The 19,967-nt window shown below is 47.6% G+C and overlaps 2 protein-coding genes across 10 annotated transcripts in view; both read left to right on the forward strand.

The window, feature by feature from the left end:
• The first annotated feature begins 21 nt into the window (after positions 1-21).
• On the forward strand, positions 22-13,559 carry BANF1 (barrier to autointegration nuclear assembly factor 1). Of its 9 annotated transcripts, none has more exons than XM_087881151.1 (5): positions 87-148; positions 6,049-6,185; positions 7,306-7,367; positions 11,552-11,696; positions 12,918-13,559. In XM_087881151.1, exons 4-5 carry the CDS (start codon positions 11,574-11,576, stop codon positions 13,062-13,064), a joined length of 270 nt encoding a protein of 89 aa, XP_087737277.1. In that variant the 5' UTR covers positions 87-148; positions 6,049-6,185; positions 7,306-7,367; positions 11,552-11,573; the 3' UTR covers positions 13,065-13,559. The 9 variants fall into 9 exon arrangements, with proteins under 9 accessions (XP_034282218.1, XP_087737277.1, XP_087737278.1 ...); XM_087881152.1 differs by having other exon boundaries at positions 6,049-6,172; XM_087881153.1 differs by lacking the exon at positions 87-148 and adding an exon at positions 2,860-2,893.
• A 1,909-nt stretch (positions 13,560-15,468) lies between these two features.
• CTSF (cathepsin F) overlaps positions 15,469-19,967 on the forward strand; it is a 28,048-nt gene continuing 23,549 nt past the window's right edge. The window contains exons 1-2 of the mRNA XM_034426326.3: positions 15,469-15,683; positions 19,225-19,347. Coding sequence (XP_034282217.3) covers positions 15,483-15,683; positions 19,225-19,347 — 324 coding nt within the window. The 5' untranslated portion in view covers positions 15,469-15,482. The remainder of the gene's footprint in view (positions 15,684-19,224; positions 19,348-19,967) is intronic.

A 19,967-nucleotide genomic window follows, 5' to 3' on the forward strand; every position in this document is an offset into this window, starting at 1 on the left:
CGCCCCCAGAGCCGTAGAGAAAGCGAGGCCGTCGGAAGTCCAGAGCGCCCTTTCTCCTCGGTGCTTTAGCGCGCTTAAAGCCGCCGCCCCCCGCGACCCGGAAGCAGACTCGCGGATTGCGCGGGAGCGACGGTTGGAGCGCGAGTAGGTGAGAGTCCGGGGGGGGCGGGCGGCGGGGCTGTCGCGGCCGCTGGGGCAGGGGGCGCCTTCGCGGGGTCAGAGGTCAAGAGGGAAGTGTGGGGGAGGGAGAGCGCGGGCGCGGGAGGCCGAGCTCGTCACTAAAAGAGGAGGGGGGGGAAAGAATCACGTCGATGGGGTCTTCTATGGGGAATCGTCCCACAGGCCCCGATAATAAGTAATTTTTATAGAGTATTATAAAATTATACTATGCAATTCTGTGCGATGATGATGTATAAGCATATATGCAAGAAATATATTTAGAAATATAGGCCTATGTATGTGTGTGTGTATGTATAATATTTAAAATCTTATATATATGCTTATACATATGTCTGGGTTTGTGTTTATATTTAATTTAATGATTTAAACTTATTTGTCGCCTTTCTTGCCGCGGGGCTCACCACACCGAAAGGAAGAACTCAAAAGTGGAAACTAAGCAGAAGTAAAATAATAAGAGCAATAAAATAAACAATGACAAAGAAAATATGAGAATACCTCAATACAATGATAAAAAGACGTATGTGATATGTGTGTGTACATATATAATTAGTAATGTGTGTGTGCATATGTATAATATATACGTATACACACACAATATCTAACTTTGTATATGCGTGTGGGTGTATAATATGTGTATGTGGGGGTGCATAATAATTGCATATATGATGTATATATATAATTAATATAATTATGTGTATAATGATAATGATATATATAATTATGTGGGTGATTATAATTATGTGGATAGGGATATACAGTGGGGCAATAAAGTATTCAGTCAGCCACCAATTGTGCAAGTTCGCCCACTTAAAAACATGAGAGAGGCCTGTAATTGTCATCATACGTAGACCTAAACTATGAGAGACAAAATGAGAAAACAAATCCAGACAATCACATTGTCTTATTTGGAAAGAATTTATTTGCAAATTATGGTGGAAATAAGTATTTGGTCACCTACAAACAAGCAAGATTTCTGGCTCTCACAGACCTGTAACTTCTTCTTTAAGAGGCTCCTCTGTCTTCCACTCATTACCTGTATTAATGGCACCTGTTTGAACTTGTTATCAGTATAAAAGACACCTGTCCACAACCTCAAACAGTCACACTCCAAACTCCACTGTGGTGAAGACCAAAGAGCTGTCGAAGGACACCAGAAACAAAATTGTAGACCTACACCAGGCTGGGAAGACTCAGTCTGCAATAGTCAAGCAGCTTGGTGTGAAGAAATCAACTGGGAGCAATAATTAGAAAATGGAAGACATACAAGACCACTGATAATCTCTCTCGATCTGGGGCTCCATGCAAGATCTCACCCTGTGGGGTCAAAATGATCACAAGAACGGTGAGCAAAAATCCCAGAACCACATGCCTAGTGAATGACCTGCAGAGAGCTGGGATCAATGTAACAAAGGCTACCATCAGTAACACACTACGCCGCCAGGGACTCAGATCCTGCAGTGCCAGACGTGTCCCCCTGCTTAAGCCAGTACATGTCCGGGCCCGTCTGAAGTTTGCTAGAGAGCATTTGGATGATCCAAAGAGGATTGGGAGAATGTCATATGGTCAGAAGTAGAACTGTTTGGTAGAAACACAACTCGTGTTTGGAGGAGAGAGAATGCTGAGTTGCTTACAGAAAAAGTTTGACCTCTGTCATTGCCAACAAAGGATATATAACAAAGTATTGAGATGAACTTTTGATATTGACCAAATACTTATTTTCCACCATAATTTGCAAATAAATTCTTTCCAAATCAGACAATGTGATTGTCTGGATTTGTTTTCTCATTTTGTCTCCCATAGTTGAGGTCTACGTATGATGACAATTACAGGCCTCTCTCATCTTTTTAAGTGGGAGAACTTGCACAATTGGTGGCTGACTAAATACTTTTTTGCCCCACTGTATGTGTATATATAAAACTGTGTGCATTGTGTGTGTGTGTGTGTGTGTGCATGGGTGGGTAGACTCTTTAAGGTGGCCGGGTTTGTAGAACCTCCTTGCAAAAGGTAAAAGGGAAGAATCCTTGCAAGAGAAGCTGCCTAAAGTTATGCAGGGTGAAGAAAGTCCCGGGTGGAGCTCTATCGATGGCCCAGGGGAGCTAATACGGCAGTGGGGAGAGTTTGGAGGAAAGCCACGGACCCCGCAAGGACCAGGGCGGTGCCTGAGGGTACCCTGGGAGGCCATAGGAGAGCCTTGAACCAGGTGGCAGAAGCCACATTGCTCTGCACTCCGACCATTAGACTAAGGGGCCCTTTGAAGCTTCTGGTTGCCTCCAAGGGCTGCCCCAGGTAGAGAGTGTGATACGTAAACTTGACTTTCAGGAGACTTTCCACAAGGGTTATGTAAATGGCCATCGCTGTGGTGATTGTCATAAGTCACTTGTGTCCGCCTTCATTCTTTGAAGGGCGAGAGCAAGGAAAGGAAATGTAAGCTTAATGCTGAACATTATTCTAATCTATTTAGTAATGAATGCTTTAATGTCTTAATTACTTTTTATTTGTTTCATATCTTATAAGCCATCCAGAGTCACCTAGTGAGCCAGATGGGTGGGACAGGAGTTCAGTAAATAAAATGAAATGAAAAAAATACTTGTAAGATGAATAAAACCAAGAGGAAACAAAGCCAGCTCAGGAGGGATGGCCAGAGGCATCTGACCCATTTCTTAATTTGTTGCAGCCCCGTTAACTGGTTTGGCCCTGAAGGCATCTGTGCGAGGTCAGAGCTTCACTTTTACAGTTAATAAAAAACATTCATGATCGTGTTTATCTATGGGGAGAAAAACATTCAGCCACAGTAGCACAGAGCAGGGGTGGGCAACTAGGACGCCTTTCTGTGGGCTTCTTTTTTCAGCCTTGCCCGCCAGCCCCATGGCCGGATTAAGGATTGTCCCATGGCATGGGTTTTCTGTCCTTCCCACCAAAGTTGTGCAGTGAACTGGCAGTCCTCGACATACAACCATAATGGAGCCTTCCTATTACAGTTGCATGTCATAACAAGCAATCCATCAGGTCTTATGACCTTGTTTTGCAGTGGTTTTAAGCAAATCTCTGTAGCTGTTAAAGCTAAGGGATGCTGTTTTGCCAAAAACCAGAAACACAGGAAGTCCTTGATTTGCGATCACAATTGAGCCCCAAATTCCTGTTGCTAAGTGAGACAGCTATTAATTGAATTTTGCCAATTGTACAACCTTTCTTGCCGTGGTTGTTCAGTGAATCACTGCAGTTGTTAAGTAACACAATTAAATGACTGTCAGCTGCCACCTCACTCGCTTGTGCAGTGACAGTCTGCCATCAGCTGTGGGGAGGGTGGATGCTTGGGGGGGAAAGTGAAAGTAACATCTGCTTGGGGAAAGCAAAAGTAACTGCTGTATCCCTCCCCCACCCCAAAGATGCTGTTTCAAGGCCACCTGGCTGGGAGAAGAATGCAGCTACATACCAACCTCCGCTTGAAGTGACCGTTCTCAAAACATCTTGCTTGAACCTGATTGGTCGGGGGGGGGGCAACTGATGGGAGGTAGCTAAGGGAGGGAAAAATTGAGTTTAGGGATTCTGGTGCACAATTCTCAGGTCTGGCTATGCACCACTGCAACACCCTTGACTTCTAATCAAGCTGTACCTTTCTCAACAAATGGAGCCAAGGGTCGTTTCTGTTTAGAGGTTGAAATGCTGGCTGGTCTGACGATCTGGCTTCCCCATTGATTTTGCCTTGTCAGAAGGTCACAAAGGGGGTCACGTGACCCTGGGGATCCTGCAACCCTCATAAATCCATGCCACTTGCCAAGCGTCCAAATTTTGATCACGTGACCACGGGGATGCTGCAACGACTGTGAAAACGGTCATAAGTCACTTTTTTCAGTGCTGTTAACAGGATCGCCTGTAAGTGCCTGTTTTCGGCAACACTATTGTAGAACACAGTCACCTGACTGCAAACCACTTTAAATGCCACCGGGTTCCTGAGTTCACATGACCAGAGAGGGTGCCCGACTATTAGAACTTTGAATCTTGGTTGTCGGTCCCCTTTTCTGGGCCAGTTGTGGTCATAAGTCGAGGACTACTGTAATTGATCGCTCTTGCCCTTAAACAGAAATTGCCCAATGAGATTTGCAAAGTAGCCGGACTAGCCTTATAGTAACTCCACACCAGAGTTTCTCATAGTAACGGACGTAGGGAGATGTAATAGGATATCTTGAAACAGTTTCTAGGTGCTTCTTCCTTACATGAGCTTTAAACTTCATTATGCTTGGCTGGAAGAAGTGAGGAGGAGACTGGCAAATGCACAGGGTAGGAAGAAATTCCACTTACCTTACCTACCAGTTGTTCTTGCATATTTCTGGCAGCTGCTCTTAGTATTATTGTAGGCAACTTAGTCTTCGATTCGGCTGCATTGAGTCTGGCTAGATGTTAGAAAATCCAAGTACCATTCCCAGGTCATTGCACTTGAGGGATCTAGCACCTATGCTAGATCCCTCAAGTTTCAGGAGGCAACTGGACTTTCTTTTTTTTTCCGCTTCCCATCCAAGAAGCTTCTTCACCTCTGACTGGATGGTGGGCAACTCTGCCCCCTTTACGACCCATGGCCTTCAACTCCCAAAGTTCCTGCTGGCTCAGGAGCTCTGGGAGTTGAAGTCCACAGGTCGTAAAGGGTCCTTCCATTCCCCACCATCCAGTCAGAGGTGAAGAAGCTTCTTGGATGGGAAGCGGAAAAAAGAAGAAAGTCCAGTTGCCTCCTGAAAAAGCCCTTTTGGGACACCCACGACCTGGATGATGGCCGAGAATCTCCAGAGATGCCCATCCCTGATGCAGCAGATGGTGCTGTTGTGTTACTTTGCTATCTCTCCTGACCACAACATTGCTTTGTTTAGTTGCATCTTAATGTATAAACACACACACACACCCTTGGAAATAATCCTCTTCTCAGAAATGAGAGCAGCCATGCAGGAATCCCCACAAGGCTGCTGCTCTTTCTGATACGGGGTTAGAGCTTCGTAAAATGAAAGTGTTCGGAGACCAGATTTTCAGAAGTTGGCATTAATTTTATTTTGATGCTTTTTTTTATAGCACCCGTATTTTGCCAAGCCCAGGTGAATTGTTGCATCATGCACTGAAGTGGCTTATGACCGTTTTTCACACTTGCAATCCCCGTGATCTGCTGATCAAAACCCAGGCCCTTGGCAACCAGCTCGCATTTATGACGGTGGCAGAGTCCTGGGGCCGTGGTGATATTCAGCCGCTTTAGACCGGTTCAGGTGAACCGGTAGCAGTGGGCCCACCCCACCCACCCGCCCAGGCGCTATGCTGTCCTATTTAGCCACGTTTTCTAACTGCGCTCTTGTGTGCAAGCCACCCGCGCAAGCAAAGCGCCACCTCACATTTTCAGCACACAGCGAACCGGTAGTAAAATTCTGTGAAACCCAGCTCTGTCCTTGGGTCCTGTGATTGATTCCCTTTGTGACCTCCTGCCAACAAAGTCGACGGGGAAGCCAAATTAATTAACAGCCACGTTACGAACTTTGAACTACGGTGATTCGCTTAACAACTGTGGCAAGAAAGGGCCTAAAATGATGCAGAGCTCACTTAACAGCTGTCTTGCCAGCAATGGACATTTTGGGCTCAATTGGGGCCGTAAGTCGAGGACTGCCTGTATGCACAATGGATGGGTTGATTCTGCATAGGATGGCTGGTCCTGCAGCTGCAGGTAAATCTTCAGTTTACAATGAGAATTGAGCCCAAAATCTCTGTTGCTAAATGAGACTGAAGTGAATTTTGCCCATTTTTATACGACTGTTCTTGCCACGGTTGTTAAGTGAATCACTGCAGGTGTTAAGTTAGTCACACGGTTGCTAAGTGATTCCACCTTTCCCGTCAATTTAGCTTGTGAGAAGATTGCCAAAGGGGATCACGGGACTCTGACACTGCAACCGTCCTAAAGATGAGTCAGCTGCCAAGCACTTGAATTTGGATCACGGGACTGAGGGAATGCTGCAATAGTGGTGAAGTAAGAAACGGTCGTAAGTCACTTTTTTTAGTGCCATTGTAACTTTGAGCGGTCATTTAATGCCCTGTTATAATTCAAGGACTACTGTACTTAGCTGCTAAGTAACAGAAGGATTTCTAGGGCATTGTCAGCATCTTTTTTTTTTTTTTTTTTTATTGTAAAAGTTTTACAATTACATTTTCACCCCATTTTCACCCCCCTAACCCATCCCAAACTCCCCAACCCACCCTCCCTAACCCCCCCTAACCCTCCCCTCCCCCCCGGACTTCCATAGAGTATACCCCATCATTGTCCCCTTTATATAAAAAAAAACCTTGAACTTTAAACCCCCCCATCCCCCATATCATTTTTCATCTTCACATAGTTCAAATATTTCTATCTTAATGTAATATAATACTATCAGTAAAAAGCTATTTGATACTTCCTAGTTTGATATTTGTTCTGCACATAATCTATCCATTTTTTCCATTCACATTCATAAGTCTCTTGTGAGCGGTCTGCACTGTCAGCATCTTGATCTGGACTTCAAAGCCCCTTGCGTGAGTCTGGCGGAGAGAGAGAGCATCAGTTGCATTTTCCACTTAGTTTCCAAATGCAACCCCTTGTAAATTGCCATGTAGTAGCCTCACACCTTAGCAGGATCGCTTTGCTTTTTTCTCACACGATCTGGCTTCCGTCTGCGGAAAGGTTCCCATTCTTCCTTCAGATTGTGAATCAACTTGTCTAATTTTCCCTTCCTCAAAGGGAAACCAGTAAAACCGGTTGAGGAGACAAATCTCGCCTGTGTAAACTCAAGTCAGTGACAAGAGACACGGTGCAGCCTCTGTTACTAATATGCTAGAGTGAGTAACCGTGTCGCTGCCAGTGTTTAAAGTTTGAAAGTAGTTTGTTTTTCCAGCTTCTAAAAATCATAAAATTGGAAGGGACACCTACTGCAACCCCCTTGGCTTAGTGCAGGATCTTAACCAAAGCAGGGGCGGGGTCTCCAAACTAGGCAACTTTTAAGACTTGTGGACTTCAATGCCCAGAATTCCTCAGCCAACAAGGTCTTAAAAGTTGCCGAATTTGGAGAGAAAAATAATTTGATTTATGCTCAGGGATAGTCATTAAACTCTTGCTATTTCTCATTACAGGTAGTCCTCGACTTACGACCACAATTGAGCCCCAGATTTCCATTGCTAAGCAAGATAGTTGAGTGAGTTTTGTCCCGTTGTATGACCTTTCTTGCCACAGTTGTTAAGTGAATCACTGCAGGTGTTAAGCGAGTCACACGGTTGTTATGTGAATTCAGCTTCCCCGTTGACTTTGTCCAAAAAGGGGGTGCTATGACCCCAAGACACACTGCAGCCATCATAACTATGAGTCAGTTGCCAAACATTTTAATTTTGATCACGTGATCCTGGCGTTGCTGTAGCAGTTGTGCGAAAAGTGTTCATAAATCACTTTTTCTTTAGTGCCGTCGTTAAGCTTGAACGGTCACTAAAGGAACTATTGTAAGTGAAGGATTACCTGTGCTGTATGGCAGCCAGCTTCCTAGTAGGGCAGGGGTGTCAAACTTGATTTCATTGAGGGCCGCATGTGTTTGACCTGGGTGGGGGGGCAGGTGGACTGGCCAGGGTGGGCGTGGCCAGCTCGATGTCATTCAAGACTCCCATTTTTTGCCACAACGGCCTCCTGCAGCCCTCTGCCAGTGAAAATGGAGCTTGGGGAGGCTGTGCACAGCCCGCTTGGGCTACATTTTAGGCCGTGATGGCCTCCTGCAGCCTTCAACCAGCGAAAATGGAGCTCAGGAGTGCCACGCACAGCCTCCTGAGCCCCCTTTTCTCCGGCAGAGAGTTGCAGGCTGTCGCAACTCAAAACAGAGCCCAGGAGGGCTGCACATGGCCCTCCCGAGCTCCCTTTTCTCTGGCAGAGGCCCCGCGGGCCGGTCCTTCAGTGTTTCCAGGGCGGCCCCCCCCCCGGGCCTTGAGTTTGACACCCCTGGAGTAGGGGGATGCACCCTTCATCAGACAGCCTGTTCTTGTCAACTCTTGCTGGCAGGAATTTTTCCTAGCATCTGATCCAGATCTCCTCCCCTGTGGTTCAGCCCATGGGGCCTGGGTGTGCCCTTTCCTGTCGGCTGCTATCGGCCTTTCCTTCTGCTGCTAATCCTGCCCAGGTCCTTCAGCTGTTCCTCGCGGAACCTGGTTTTCCGTCTTCTCGCCATCTTTGGTGTGGTAGCTCTTGGCTGCACAAGCTTCCGCTTGTTAATGTCCTTGTGTAGATCGCAGTGCCCCAACCTGAAGTGAACAGGCAGGCCTTGACTTAACAACCGCACTGGAACCCAAAATTTCTTTTGCTAAGTGACAGTCGTTAAGTGAGTTTTGCCCCGTTTTACAACCTTTCTTGTCACAGTTGTTAAGTGAATCACGGCAGCTGTTAACTTAGTAACATGGTAGATAAGTAAATCTGGCTTCTTCCATTGGCTTTGCTTGTCAGAAAGCTGCAAAAGGGGGAAAATATTGGATCACGTGACTCTGGGACCCTGCAACCTTAATAATGCCAAGCATCCAAATTTTGATCACGTGACCACAGGGATGCTGCAATGGTGGTCAGTGCAAAAAATTTTCATGGGTTACTTTTTTCAGGGCCCGTTGTAACCTCGAACTGTCACTAAAGGAACTGTTGTAAGTCAAGGACTGCCTGTATAAGTAGAGCCTGGTCAAGAGGTTCCTAAGTCCCTTTAAAAATTGTTAGCAATATTTATCTTACAGTTTGAATGTTTTTTAATGCTGTAAGCCAGGGGTCTCCAAACTTGGCAACTTTAAGCCTGGTGGACTTCAACTCCCAGAATTCCCCAGCCAGGCTTAAAGTTGCCAAGGTTGGAGACCCCTGCAGTGTAAGCCACCCAGAATCACTTAGAAATGAGATGGGCGGCAAATAAGTTTAATCAATAAATTGTGAAATAAATGACAGAATAGAGCAAAACTATTTCAGGTGAATCAAATCAGCCTGAATGGGTATTGGAATGCAGCTGTTGCATATGGGATGGGCTCTTACCTGTCGGAACATGCTCCCTTCCCGCTCAAGCAGATGATTATTAGTAAAGTTGTGAATAGCGCAGAGCTTAGGACAGAGCTGAACTGGGACTCCATTGTGGAGATAATTAGGATCTATGTGTGTGTCAGCCTCCGCTTTTATATTACTTGCTTGCTACGGCTGCCATTGTAACGGGGGGAGGGGGGACTGTCTGGATGTCGGGGGGGGGGGAAGTGAGCTGGTGGAGTGAATTGGAGAAAGTTTTCCTCAGCGCTTTCTCTGCAGCTGGGAGGCGTGCTGATAACCAGTCAAGGTCAACCATCCTGGCATACCAGAAGGATGGGGCCATCGGAAGCTGCACCCCACATGACACCCTGGGGGGATGTGGATTGGATAATCCTGACTGGACCTTTGGGGGGAGGGTTTTAGGGATGTTTTCTATATGTGATTTTCACACCTATTGCCTCAGATCTTGCTTTTCTTCGGTTGCATTCAGTTCATACTCAGTAAAAGTACCTCTCTCTATGAAAATGGAGTTGGGGGTTTTCTTTCTTGAGTACTGAAAGGAGGCATACCTGACAGTGTTTTGGATGCTTTGCTGATGTCCAGGTATATTATGTCCATGGCATACCCTCAATCAAAGTAGCAACTGTATAGATAAGACAGTTGGGTTGTCCTGGGATCACCAACATGATGTTTAATCATCTGCTGAAGGATCTGACCTAAAAGAGACTTCAAGCTGACATACTTTTCCTGGTCCTCTTCCTTTCTGTTTTTAAAAATAGAGATATTGTATTTGCTCTCCTTTAATCCTCTCACAAGTTCTCAAAGGTTATGCTTGGCAGATTGGCTGACACTTCTACTAACTAGCTCCTTCAGGTTGACATTCATCTGGCTCTGGAGACTAGAATTTGTTTACAGTCACTACATTAAATTAGCTAAATTCTCCTTGCCCGTCCCGAACTGCTCCTGTCCCTCTCTTACTAATGGCACAATTGCATCCAGCAAAGCTTTGTTTCTGAGATTAGGCATAAAATAGGAATTAAGTCCAACCTGTAGACTTTCAAATCCCACTATTCCTGAGCCAGCACCAGATGTCACGGCTGCCATTCGGCTGAGCTACGCCTCGCACACTGACAGCCTGACTTTAGTAATGGGGGAAGGAGGCAGGGAGGGAACCACGAGGAATCCAAACCAAGCTGTGCTGGTCCTGTGAGAAGGAACCATGTTACCAAGGACGTGCCGAAGGAATGCAGAATCAGCAAGCCCTCAAAATGAGGGACTATCACCCAAACAATTTGTTAAAACCTCATTGGACTGTCACTGTGGCCGGGGGAAAGGGAAAATTAACTGTAATGTTTGCACGCGAAAACCTCAGATCCAGCTTTGCTTCTGCTTAGGGTGGATAAAAATCAATGATTTTTTTTTTAAAAAAAATAAAATCGGATTTTTAAAAAATTTAAATCAGATTTTTTTCTATTTAAATTGGATTTTTTTTTATTTTTATCAAATTTATTTTAATAAAATGCTTTCGGACTAAAAATCTATCTAAAGATAGATTTTTAAGTTACATTCATAATTTAGTTTATTCAGCATGAAATGGAGCTTAGTTATGTAGTATGAGGCTGTATATTCTGCAATATTGGGACTGTCAGTCAATAGCAGGACAGAGGAGGAGCCACTGTGGGACAGAGACGACAGTTGCTCTTTAAAAATTATAATTTAAATTGAGTTGATTTAAATCAAGCCTTTTTACTAGTGATTTAAATCATGATTTAAATCAACTTGATTTAAATCAATTCCACCCTGCTTCTGCTGTAATCACTTTGGTTCTAATAGTTAGTTTATTTGATTTGTATACCGCCCTACTCCCGAAGGACTCAGGGCGGTGAACAGCCAACAATAAAATACATAGATACAAAAAATTTAAAAACCAGATAAAATCAAATTAAATCATTTTGGCCCAGACAGATTAAAACACTCCAATAATTTAAAAACAGATTAAAATTTACATATTTAAAAAGGGAAGAGATCAGGCCAAGCCCGCCTGATGGAATAAAAAGGTCTTCACAGCACGGCGGAAGGTGCCCAGATCCGGGATCCTCCGTATCTCCGGGGGGAGCCCATTCCAGATGGTAGGTGCCCCCACAGAGAAGGCTCTTCCCCTAGGGGCCGCCAGTCGACACTGTTTGGCTGACGGCACCCGGAGGAGTCCCTCTGTATGAGAGCGTACTGGCCGGTGGGAGGCTATTGGTGGTAGCAGGCGATCCCGTAGATAACCAGGTCCTAAGCCATAAAGTATGTTCTGGGCTAAACATGAGTCTTTCTTTTCTGACTGACACTCGATCTCTTGCTTCCCAGCCAGGGCAAGGCAGCAGCCGACATGACAACCAGCCAGAAGCACCGGGACTTTGTGGCTGAGCCGATGGGCGAGAAGCCGGTTGGCACGTTAGCGGGGATTGGAGATGTCCTTGGCAAGAGGCTGGAAGACAAAGGGTTTGACAAGGTATCCTTTGAGCCCCTAAATCTGAAAGCCAAACCAGGATCGTAGCTGCAGAGAGGCCGATGCCGTTTTCGTTTCCTGGGTAAATCATTCTGAGCCCTTGAGAAATGTTAGTGGGGTCCCTGTAACTTTGGGGGAAGCAGCCTCGCTTTTCTACGGTCTGTCCCAGGGGAAGAGCCGATCGTGGCCCAACCGGAAGAGCCAGTCTGGAGAGACCTAGAACTAAGCCAGAGACAAGAGGTTGGTCAATGCTTCGCCCATCCTGTTCCCAGGCTGCCCCCAGGAGACCCGGGGTAAAAGTGTAGTGCCTCCATTTCCAGTGCAAACTCACTTATTTGATAAATTCATATAGCCACACATAGCTGACTCTGGGTGACTGAAAACCTTTATAAAAAAAACTCTGCATAATAAAGACCTGTTTTTTAAAAAACCAGCCACCCTGCAAGGCGGCAACAGCACAATCAAATCAGTCACTTGATTGGCTCCTCTCCATTTGGGGCCCCAGGGGACCACCGGTAGAACCACGTTTTTAGAGCCTCGGAAAAAGCAGCAGGGTGGGGGCCAAAGTGCCTACAGCAGGACTAGAACTCACCGTCTCCTGGTGATTAGCCCACAATCACCCAGCTGGCTTTCATGCCTAAGGCAGGACAAGAACTTGCCGTCTCCTGGTGATGGAGCTAAAGTCAGCTTGCCATCTTTCATACCTAAAGCAGAATTAGAACTCACGATGAAAAGCGGAGATCTTCACAGTTCTGGGGTACCAGAACCTTTATTTGCTTTATTCATTGTATTTATTGACCTACTAAATTCCTGCGCTGCCCATCTCGCTATCCAACGACTCTTTAGCCTCCCCGTGGCTTTGTTTTACATCAGGGGTGTCAAACTCGATTTCATTGAGGGCCGCATCAGGGTTGTGTTTGACTTCGGGGGGGGCATGGCCAGCTCGATGTCACTCATGTGGGGGGCACTTGTGGTGGCTGAGGGATCTGCAGCCCTCGGCCAGTGAAAACAGAGCTCAGGAGGGCCACATACAGCTCTCCCGGACTCCGTTTTCACTGGCAGAGGCTCCGCAGGCCGATCCTTCACTGTTTCTAGGGTGGCCCCACAGGCCGGACCCAGCCCGAGGGCCTTGAGTTTGACACCCCTGTTTTGCGCTCTGACACCAATCCCTTTTGCTCACTGCCTTCCCTTTCTTTCCTTTCCCTTCCCCTCCCTTGCACCCAGGCATACGTAGTGCTGGGCCAGTTCTTGGTGCTGAAGAAGGACGAAGACCTCTTCCGCGAATGGCTGAAGGATACGTGTGGAGCCAACGCCAAACAATCCAGAGACTGTCACGGGTGCCTGCGCGAGTGGTGTGACGCCTTCTTGTGAAGGTGGCGGGTCAAAGCCGGGTGGGGGCTCTGAGGGCTTCTGTAGGTAGCTGACCGTTGATCCATTCCCTGATCCTCTTCCGCAGAAACTCCCTCTCGGCTTTGCAGCATGCCCCAGGCTCCTTTCGGGATCTCCCTCTGAAAACTAGACAAAAACGATTGCGCCTTTTTAATCCCCCTCAACCCCGGCCCCTCCAAAGAGGGAATCGAGAAGGGCACCGTGTTCCGGTCTTGACCCCTGACTGGTTTTCCCCTTTTGTAGCTTCGTCTGTTGAATTCTTCCTTAGCACTTCCCTGCTGAATTCTCGCCTTTCCTGGGCTTGCAGTTTAAAACTCCTGGTTCCAAAAAAATTGAGATTTGTATTATGAAAATTGGGCAGAGGTTCTTGGTCTCTTCTCAGATCTCTGGGTAACTTGACACCAGTGTGGTTGAACGTCAGGAACCCAAATAACATTGCCATGTTTTTAAATCAATAAAAATCAGCTGTGTTTAAAATCCGGGGTGCTTGAAAAGTTATTGCGGGGGGGGGGTGTCTGCTTGTCAGCAGCATGCCTGAGGGTTACTGGAAGAGGTGTGGGTTGGGGGTAGATCCCATGTAGGGGTGTGTGGCAAGTCTGCCCCCCCACTCCCGGTTGCATCAGTCGCTGAGTTGAAAGAAAATTTGGGAGTTGCTCTCTTAATCTCACTATACAATAGGGGTGATCAACCTTTGCAAGATCTGTGGACTTCAACTCCCAGAATAGCTGGTTGGGGAATGCTGGGAGTTAAAGTCCACAAGTGATAATATTGCCAAGGATGGAATGACATCCACATGGAGGGAAGTAGGCAGTGGGGTGCCACAAGGCTTTGTCTTAGGTCCAGGACTCTTCAATATCTTCATAAACGACTTCGAGAAAAGAAGAGGAACTCATCAAATTTGCGGATGACACTAAGCTGGCAGGTATAGCCAACACCCCAGAAGACAAGCTCAAGGTCCGGATGGATCTCGACAGACTTGGAACACTGGGCCCTTTCTAACAAAATGAAATTCAGTTTAGATAAAAGGGAAGTCTTATTCTTGGGCAAGAAAAGCCAACTGTGTAGATACAGACTAGGTAAAATTTGGCTTAACTGTGGAAGGGACCTTGGAGTCCTAATGGACAAGGATTTAAATAGGAGCCAGCCGTGTGCAGCAGCTGCCCAAAAAAGCCAACACAGTTCTAGGCTGCATCAACAGAGGGATAGAATCAAGATCACGTGAAGGGTTAATACCGCTCTATAAAGCCTTGGGAAGGCCACACTTGGAATTCTGCATCCAGTTTTGGTCGCCATGATGTAAAAAAGATGTTGAGACTCTAGTCTAGAAAGAGTGCAGAGAAGAGCAACAAAGAGGATTAAGGGACTGGAGGCTAAAATATACGACGAATGGTTGCAGGAATTGGGTATAGGTAGCCTTGTGAAAAGAAGGACCAGGGGAGACAGGAGAGCAGTCTCCCAACATTTGAGGGGCTGCCACAGAGAGGAGGAAGGGGGTCCAGCTATTCTCCAAAGCACCAGAAGGCTGAATAAGCAGCAACGAATGGAAACTGATCAAGGAGAAGCAACCTAGAACTAAGGAGAGATTTCCATACAGTGAGTAGAATTAATCAGTGGAAAGGTTTCCCTCCAGAAGTTGTGGGGGCTCCATCACTGGAGAGAAGCGACAACCATTTGTCTGAAATGGTCTAAGGCAGAGGTCTTCAAACTTGGCAGCTTTAAGACTTGTGGACTTCAATTCCCAGAATTCTCCAGCCAGCTATGGTATGCTGGCTGGAGAATTCTGGGACTTGAAGTCCACAAGTCTTAAAGTTTGAAGACCTCTGGTCTAAGGTCTCCTGCTGGAGCAGGGGGCTGGATAGAAGACCTCCGGGGTCCCTTCCAACTATTATTCTACAGCCCCTCCCTCCCGGGAATCCGGACTACATGCATTTCACCGCAAAGAGGCTTAGCCCGGTTTCCGTCCCTCCTGCCTTTGCACGTGCAAAGGATCCCAACAGCCGCATTTACGCAAGACAGGCAGCTTCACAAAATCAAACCAGGGTTAACACAGAATCGGGGTTGGACCTCTCCTAGCCCAACCTTGCTCCAGCAGGAGACCTTATATAAGCGTTGCAATTGACCAGGTCGTTTGGAGGCGAGCCGGCGGGGGGGTTGCATCCCTCCCCAGAGCCGGCCGCTTTTGCGCGCAGGGAAGCCGAGCTCGCAAAGGCTACGAGCGGTGAGGACTGCAGCGGGGCGCCCGGGGGCGCCTGAGCTGCGTGCCGAGCACTGACCCAACAAAACAGGGGGCGGGCGGAAAGGAGGCCCCGCCCCCTTTCCCGGGTGGGGAGTGGGCAGCCGGGGGGGCGGGGGAGGCGCTGCAGCTTGTCGGTGCCGCCGGCGGCTCAGTCGCTTTGGAGGATGGCGGCGGCGACGGCGACCGCGCTTCTCGGGCTGCTGCTGCTGCTGGCGGCGCCCGCCGCGCTGGCGGCTCCGGGCTGGGCTGTGCCGGTGGACGTGCGCGGGGACTCGGTGCGGGAGGCGGCCCGCTTCGCCCTGGCCGAGGCTTTCCCCCAAGGGCATCCCCGAGGACTGTGGGCGCTGCGCGGAGCCAGGACGCAGGTCAGCCGCCGGGACAGCGCTTGCGGGGGGCGCCAGGTTGGAGTTGCGCGCAGCCCAAGCCGGGGAAGGAGGGGAGGGGGGGAGGGGGCGACTACTGGACGGGCTAGGGGGGGGTCTTTCCCCCCTCTTAGAAAATGGCTCTCCAAACTAGACCAGGGGGAGCCCCTCAATCTGGGCATTGCGGACTACACTTTCCATGAGCCCTTGCCAGCGCTTGAGCTGGTGGGAGTTGCGGTCCAAAGGGCCAGGCTCCCTTCCCTTCCAAGGCACCGAGACCCTTCCCTTGCTCCAGGATCTGCCTGGACCCCCATCCGGCCTAAAGTCTATTCAAAGCATGGGCAGAAGAATATGAATGTTCTCCTCTTTGCCCCCCACCAAGTACATTCTAAATCGGGGGTGTCCACTCTGGGGAGCTTGAAGAGCTGCAGACTTCAACTCCCAGAGTCCCCCAGCCAGCCAAGCTTGGCTGCCTGGGGAATTCTGGGAGTTGAAATCCTCAGGTCTTCAAGTTCCCCAGAGTGGACACCCCTGCTCTTGAGGAATTAGAGCCAATATCATTTGCATCCTTAGTGATGCAGGACGGAGAAGTTTTGCATCTGAAAAAAAAGTGCCGTCTCTTAATAGCCTGATGCTGAAGCCATACCGTATAACTTCGCACACCCCTGGTCTCCACAGAACTTGGATTCCAATGCCCATCATCTTTGGATCAGCCTCTTGGAATTAGAAGGCTTGTGACCCCCGTTTATCTGGCGAAAGCTCCTTGGAAAAGAGAGAGGGAAGAGGGTGCCAGGAGCTTCCTGCCCCCCCCCCTCCAATTGCCTGAAATGAAGCCCGGGATTCAGAATAATGTTGCTGGAGCTGTTGACTCCAATTAACGTTGATTTGGGTTCAGAGCTGAGCCTGGAGGATGGCCTTTTCACGGGCTTTGGATGTGTTATGTAAGAGGATTAAATCATTGACTAAATGCCACATGCGCCTCAGCTGACCAGCCAGCCAAAGAGTCCCTAAGCTGGTTGACCTCCTTTTTCTCTTCTTTTTTTTTTAGGGCAGGATTCCTGAGGTTCTGTTTTGTTTTATGGATTTTATTTTACTATATTTTATTATTTTGTGCTGTTTCATTTTAGTTCATTTTAGCAATAGCCCTTAGATATACCGCTTCACGGTGCTTTTACAGCCCTCTCTAAGCGGTTTACAGAATCAGTCTCTTGCCCCCAACAATCTGGGTCCTCATTTGACCCACCTCGGAAGAATGGAAGGCTGAGTCAACCTTGAGCCAGTGAGAATTGAACTGCTGGCAGCCGGCAGAATTAGCCTGCAATACTACATTGTGCACCAGGGCAGAGAAGGGAAGGGAAGGAAAGGGAGGAAGGGAAGGAAGAAAGGAAGGAAGGAATACCAATAGTACTTAGATTTATATACCGCTTCACAGTGCTTTTACAGCCCTCTCTGAGCAGTTTACAGAATCAGCCTCTTGCCCCCAACAATTTTACCGACCTCAGAAGGACAGAAGGCTGAGTCAATTTTGAGCTGGTGAGAATGTATGCTCAGTCTCTGAGCAGGGACTGAATTCCCCCCGTACCTTTGATAGTAGAGCTGGAATCATGCCTTAATTTTTTTTAAAAAATGGGTGTCTTTAGATGATAGCCTTTGTGTGCGGTCCCCTGAGCATGGACAGAGTGCTTTCCCCCTTGACTTTGAGCAGTTGTGGATGAGCAACTGGCACTGGAGGATTAGACCAAACATGGTGTTTTTTTCTGCAAGATTCTACCTGGATCTGGGATTGTTGTAGTGTTCAACACAGCCTCTAAATCTTGTTGAGAGCAATAGCAAGAAAACTTACTTATCTACCGCTTCACAGTGCTTCACAGCCCTCTCTAAACAGTTTACAGAGTCAGTATATTTCCCCCCAACAATCTGATCCTCATTTCACCCACCTTGGAAGGGCGGAAGGCTGAGTCAACCTTGAGCCGGTCAGGATCGAACTGCTGGCAGTTGGCAGATTTAACCTGCAATGCTGCATTCTAACCACTGGGCCACCATGGTCTCAAAAGCTCCAGGCTCCAGACCTAAACCAGGATTAACGACGCCACTCGTGTGGGGGCTAACACATGATTCTTTTATGTTATTTTAGTTCATTTTAGTTCCTTTTATTTTAGTTCCTTTTCTAGTTCATGTTAGCTCAGTTCATTTTATTTGGTGTCATTTAAATCCCACCTTTATTATATTTCCTGCCTGAGCAGGGGGTTGGACTAGAAGACCTCCAAGGTCCCTTCCAACTCTGTTATTTTATGTTTTTAAAAGCTGCTTGAGGTTGCAAACATACCTAATACTCCTTCCTCCTCCTATTTTCCCCATAAAACAACAAAAACAACTCTGTGAGGTGGACTGGACTGAGACAGAGAGGGACTGGCCCAAGGTCACCCAGCCAACTTTTACGGCTAGGGCAGGACTAAAACTCATGGTCGCCTGGTGCCTTATGCATCTAGCATGAGAGCCTTGCAGGCACAGAAACAACCTATTCAGTGACTGCATTTTACAACTGGATCCCAAAGATCCAGTTCTGGGCGGGAATGTCAACATCTTAATGGAGGTGAAATCGCAGCATTTTCTCTCTGGCTTCTCCCAGGTTTCTGCTGGTCTTTGCAAAAGTTGTGAGCTCTTTAAAGCTCCCAGAAGAAGGGATGGAGGAGGCCAGAGGGGGAGGGGGAGCAAAACAGTCTTGGGCAAGAACAGCCCCTCCTGTTCAATTCTTACCAAACCTGCTTCACCTCCTTTTTCCAAAGCTTTGGTTCTTTCTCAGAATAACAAAAGTTGGAAAGGACCTTGGAGATCTTCTAGTCCCATGATGGCGAACCTATGGCACGCGTGCCACAGCTGGCACACGGAACCATATTTGTGGGCATGCGAGCATTGCCCTGGCTTAGCTCCAGCGCGCATGCACATGCCGGCCAGCTAATTTTCGGGCCTTCCGGGCCCACCAGAAGTCAGGAAACGGGGCATTTCTGGCCTCCGGGGGGAGAGGGGGGAAGGCGGTTTTCACCCACTCCAGGCTCCAAGAAAGCTTGGGCAGGGCTACCTTTTTGCCATCGTGTGCCAAAAGCGGAGGGAGTGTAGGGGGGAGCACACGCATATGCGGGGGGCAAGGTGTGGGGGGCATTGAATTATGGGTGTGGGCACGCGTGCGAGTCCCCCACCACATCATATTCTGTCCTAGACAAGTGGCTGTCCAGTCTCTTCTTAAAAGCCTCCAGCGGACTCACAAATTCTGGATAGAATAAATAAGAATAAGAATAGGAATGGAATGGAATGGAATAGTATAGAATGTTGGAAGGGATCTTGGAGGTCTTCTAGTCCAACCTCCTGCTCAAGCAGGAGACACTACACCATTCCAGACAAATGGCTGTCCAGTCTCTTCTTAAAAGCCTCCAGTGATGGAGCAGCCACAACTTCTGGAGGGAAGCTGTTTCATTGATTGATTGCTTTTGATCTCAGAAAACTTCTCATTAATTTCTTAATTCCCGGTGTTTTTTCTTGAGAACAGGTGGTGAATGGAGTCAAACACTACTTGGATGTCGTCCTGCTCCAGAGTCTGTGCAAGAGGGGTGAGATTGCAGGCTGCAACAATGCTTCGGGGTCTCATCCTCTAGGAAAACCAGAACACGTGGTAAGCAGGGACCCTCCCAAAGCATTCGATTTCAATTAAGAGGATGGCTATGATTATATAAATCACCTTATCAGCGTGATAGGCACTGTATAAATTTAGTAAATAAATAACAGTTTTCATAATAGTACTTATCATTAATAGTCAAAACTATTTTGACATAACAGTCAAAAATAATAGTGTTGACTAATTTTTCAAAGCACCAAGTTTTTGCATCGTTCCATTGAAAATGGTTTGGGCTGGTCAGAAGTTAGGGCAGCCCTGATTGCTTTTGCAGAAGGACCAGGGGTGACATGATAGCACTCTTGAGGGGCTGCCCCAAAGGAGAGGGGGGGGTCAACCTATTCTCCAAAGCCCCTGAAGGCAAGGCAAGACAAGCAAAGGATGGAAACTAACCAAGGAGAGAAGCAACCTGGAATTAAGGAGAAACTTCCTAACGGTGAGAGCAATTAACCAGTGGAACAGCTTGCCACCAGAAGTTGTGGGTGCTCCATTATGGCAGGAGGTTTTTAAGAGACTGGACAGCCATTTGTCCAGGATGGTATAGGGTCTCCTGCTTGAACGGGGCTGGACTAGTAGACCTCCAAGGTCCCTTCCAACTCTGTTATTCTGTATTCTGTAAC

This window comes from Pantherophis guttatus, chromosome 18, assembly GCF_059756535.1.
Source record: "Pantherophis guttatus breed Tessera chromosome 18, ASM5975653v1, whole genome shotgun sequence".
NCBI lineage: Eukaryota > Metazoa > Chordata > Lepidosauria > Squamata > Colubridae > Pantherophis > Pantherophis guttatus.